This window comes from Carlito syrichta, unplaced genomic scaffold (assembly GCF_000164805.1).
Source record: "Carlito syrichta isolate Samal-C Ts95f unplaced genomic scaffold, Tarsius_syrichta-2.0.1 Scaffold304878, whole genome shotgun sequence".
Taxonomy (NCBI): domain Eukaryota; kingdom Metazoa; phylum Chordata; class Mammalia; order Primates; family Tarsiidae; genus Carlito; species Carlito syrichta.
Genome location: NW_007248974.1, coordinates 12,617 through 16,219, shown reverse-complemented (window position 1 = coordinate 16,219; position 3,603 = coordinate 12,617). Strand labels below are relative to the sequence as shown.

At 58.1% G+C, this 3,603-nt stretch overlaps 1 protein-coding gene across 7 annotated transcripts in view; it reads left to right on the top strand.

The window, feature by feature from the left end:
• FOSL1 (FOS like 1, AP-1 transcription factor subunit) overlaps window positions 1-2,917 on the top strand; it is a 7,142-nt gene extending 4,225 nt beyond the window's left edge. For 3 of the 7 annotated variants that reach the window (XM_008061011.2, XM_021713928.1, XM_008061012.2), the window contains 2 exons: window positions 1,327-1,434; window positions 1,833-2,917. In XM_008061011.2, coding sequence (XP_008059202.1) covers window positions 1,327-1,434; window positions 1,833-2,243 — 519 coding nt within the window. In that variant the 3' untranslated portion in view covers window positions 2,244-2,917. The remainder of the gene's footprint in view (window positions 1-1,326; window positions 1,435-1,832) is intronic. The other 4 variants (XM_021713926.1, XM_021713927.1, XM_021713925.1 and 1 more) reach the window with 3 other exon arrangements.
• The last annotated feature ends 686 nt before the right edge of the window (window positions 2,918-3,603 follow it).

Genomic DNA, 3,603 nt, shown 5'->3' with positions numbered 1-3,603 from the left:
AGCGGCCACTGCACTCCAGTCTGGGCGACAGAGTGAGACTCCAACTCAAAAACAAAAACAAAAACGGGTAAGTGATGGAGGGTCTTTAAAGGTGTGGTTCCTCTTTCCTCTCCCTGGGGCATCTTGGTATAGGAGACTACAGTGGAGTGGGGTTCTCACACTAAAGAACTTGCTGGGTGGAGGCTGGGGAGGGAGGTTGGGGTCCTAGGAAAGATGTGAGATCAGTCAGGAGCAGGTTTCCCAGAAACAGAATGGCTGGCCTTTGTGACCATGCAGGGGACCATGGTGTGAGCTCTGTAGCAGACCAGGGGTAACCCCGGTCCCCAGGATGACCCTTTGATCCTGGACACTCCCCAGTGGGGCTGCGAGCTGTGAGTGGGGTGCTTTTGCGGGAGGTGAACTCCAACATTCTGGCCTCACTCCACGTGGAATAGAGTGAGTAGGTTCTAATTCCTGCTCTGGAACCATAAACAAGTTATTAACCTTCCTGGGCTTCAGTTCCTTACACAGAAAGTTAAGAATCTGTTTTTTAAAAAGTCTATGTAAGGCCGGGCATGGTGTCTCAAGCCTGTAACACCAGTTCTTTGGGAGGCCGAGGCAAGAGGATTGATTGCTTGAGCTTGGGGGTTCAAGACCAGCCTGGGCAACTTGGTGAGATCTCGTCTCTACAATAAATCAAAAAATCAGCTGGGTGTGGTAGTGCACGCCTGAAGTTCCAGCTACTTGGAAAACTGAGGAGGAAGGATCGCCTGAGCCCAGCAGGTCGAGGCTGCAGTGGCCGTGAGCGTGCCACTGCACTCCAGCCTGGGTGACAGAGTGAGACTCCAACTCAAAAAAATTAACAAAATTTTAAAATCGATGCAAAGCGCTTAGCTGGCACAGAGTAGGTTCCCGATAAATTGCAATCTATTCAGCACTACTCATCAGCCCCTCCTAGTGCCTGGGCGAAGAGACTTGGTTGTCCAGAGATCCAGGATGAGGGTCCTGCAATAAGGGGTAACGCCCCCCAGGTGGTCAGAAAAGGAAAGGCCACTTCTGACTGGGGAACGAGAGGGCTTCCTGGAGGTGCCAACATCTTAGTTGAGTCCTGAGAGAGAGGGAAGGCATTACGGGAGAGGACTGAGCATGAACACTAGGTAGGAGGAGAAAGGTTGACCCATTCAAGCTGTCTTGTGCCTCAGCCTAAACCATAGGCTGAAGGGGCCCCTACACTGCCACGCCCTCTGTCGGTGTCCTACCTACCACCAAACCACCTCAGGAGATGAGTCCCAGGTAGCCAGTGGCCCAGGGTCCTCCTCACTGCTGCCTTCACTCCTTACCCTCCAGATCAGCCCAGAGGAAGAAGAGCGTCGCCGAGTAAGGCGCGAGCGGAACAAGCTGGCAGCGGCCAAGTGCAGGAACCGGAGGAAGGAACTGACCGACTTCCTGCAGGCGGTGAGCACCAGCCCGTATGGAGGGCACCCAGGCCCTGGCCCACTGAGCCTCAGAGGGGCCCTGGCTCCCAGGAGCCCGTGGAGCCCCAGTATGCCTAGCCCCCATCACCACCACCACCCTGGCTCCCTGCCTGAGGGGCAGGCAGTCCTTCTGGAAAAAGGATGACGAAAAAGTGATTAAAAATTGGCTGCAGCGCATCTCGCTTGAGCACAGCCAAAGATGGGCCAGCAATCTTCTGAGACGCCTGGGCCTGATGGGAATCATGCCCATTTTCTCCCAGGGGCTCATGGGAGTCGCAGTCCAGACGTGCTGGGGACTCCCCACACCACCGCCACCACCCTCTGAGGCTCAGGGTATTCGGCCCTCATCTTCCTGACTCCTCTCCCAACCCGCTACAGGAGACAGACAAACTGGAAGACGAGAAGTCCGGGCTGCAGCGAGAGATCGAGGAGCTGCAGAAGCAGAAGGAACGCCTGGAGCTCGTGCTGGAAGCCCACCGACCCATCTGCAAAATCCCAGAAGGAGCCAAGGAGAGGGACACAGGCAGCACGAGCGGCACCAGAAGCCCACCAGCCCCCTGCCGCCCTGTCCCTTGTATCTCCCTTTCCCCGGGGCCCGTGCTGGAACCGGAGGCGTTGCACACCCCCACCCTCATGACCACACCCTCCCTGACTCCTTTCACCCCCAGTCTGGTCTTCACCTACCCCAGCACTCCTGAGCCCTGCGCCTCAGCTCATCGTAAGAGTAGCAGCAGCAGCGGGGACCCCTCCTCTGACCCCCTGGGGTCCCCCACCCTCCTTGCTTTGTGAGGCCCCCAAGTCCTACACCCCGCAGGCGCCATCCTCGCCGAATCTCCTCCCTTCCCCCATGGGTCCAGCTGGCCTGGACCGTATCCCACACCCAACCCATCGTGTTCTTCTCCATCCCTCCAGAGGAGGCTATCTTTGGCTTTATGGTAGAACCAGGCTGGAGCCGCCAAAGCGGCCCACTGTTTCTCTAGAGCCGGTCTCTAGCACAGTTTGCACTAAATCCGAGACAAAATGTTTCCCACTTGTGCCGGAGGCATCCTGGCAGTCCAGACACTCTGTAGACCCCCAGAGGCCCTCTGGAGCCCTAACCCCTGCCAGACCACCCCCACACCCTCCACCACCCTCTTCCTGTGATCCATCCAACTGTACCCTGACAGAAGGTGCCACTCTACCAGCCTAGAACACTAAATCACCCAGCCCCACCGCCAGCAGCAGCAGGTGATTGGACCAGGGGATTCTGCCTGCCCCTCCGGAATGCCACAGCTTGGGGGTGCCAGAGGCTTCCGTGACAAGCTGACTTGCAGACCCCAGCTTTGAGAAGCCTTTAGCTCCAGGGAATCCAAGCCTTCACAGCAAGGACAGCTGCTATTTATTTTCCTAAAGAGAGTATTTTTATACAAACCGGCCAAAATGGAATAAAAAAGGCTTGAAGCTCTGACCTGGGTGTCTCATTGAACCCAGAGGCTGAAGGGAGGTCATCTCGAGCCAGAAGGCCTAGGCTCCAGTCTCAACTCTAGACTCACTAATGGCATGACCTTGGACACATTCTTTGGCGTTTTGGGACCTCGACTGTCTTATCTGAAAGATGGGGCTACGTCCCCTCGGCCTCATCTCCAGGATTGAGAGGAGAGAGTCCTGTGGGGTCAAAGCGAAGAGGATTATCAGCCATCTGGGGGGACACGGTTCTCCTGCGCCTGCCACGCGGGGGCGCTGTGAAGCCCCGTTCCAGCCGCAGAGTAGGCGGCCGCGTGGGTTCGAGGCCCCCGACACCTGCTTCCTGCCCCATTGTCTTGCACAGGAAGGAGCCGGGAAGGGAGCTGGTCACTTGAGGGGCCGGATCATGGCCCGACGGGGGGAGTCGGTGGTTTGCCACGGCCTCGCATCCCACCCCACGCTCGGGGCAAATGGGGGAGCCCTTCGTCCTGCGGTGCCACCGGATGGAGATGGCACCCTGTCTCGGTGTCCCCACCGTCGCCCCAACCCTGGCGAGTACCAGACAGACGCTGCCCAGGCCGCGGATTCCGTTTCCGTCCCGGTTTATTAGCCCGCACCCAGCCCCCACCGAGTCCCTCCGCTCCACTCTCCAGTCCCCCTGCTGCCCGCCAGCGAAAGCGAGGGGCCCTCCTCGGTGTCAGGGTTT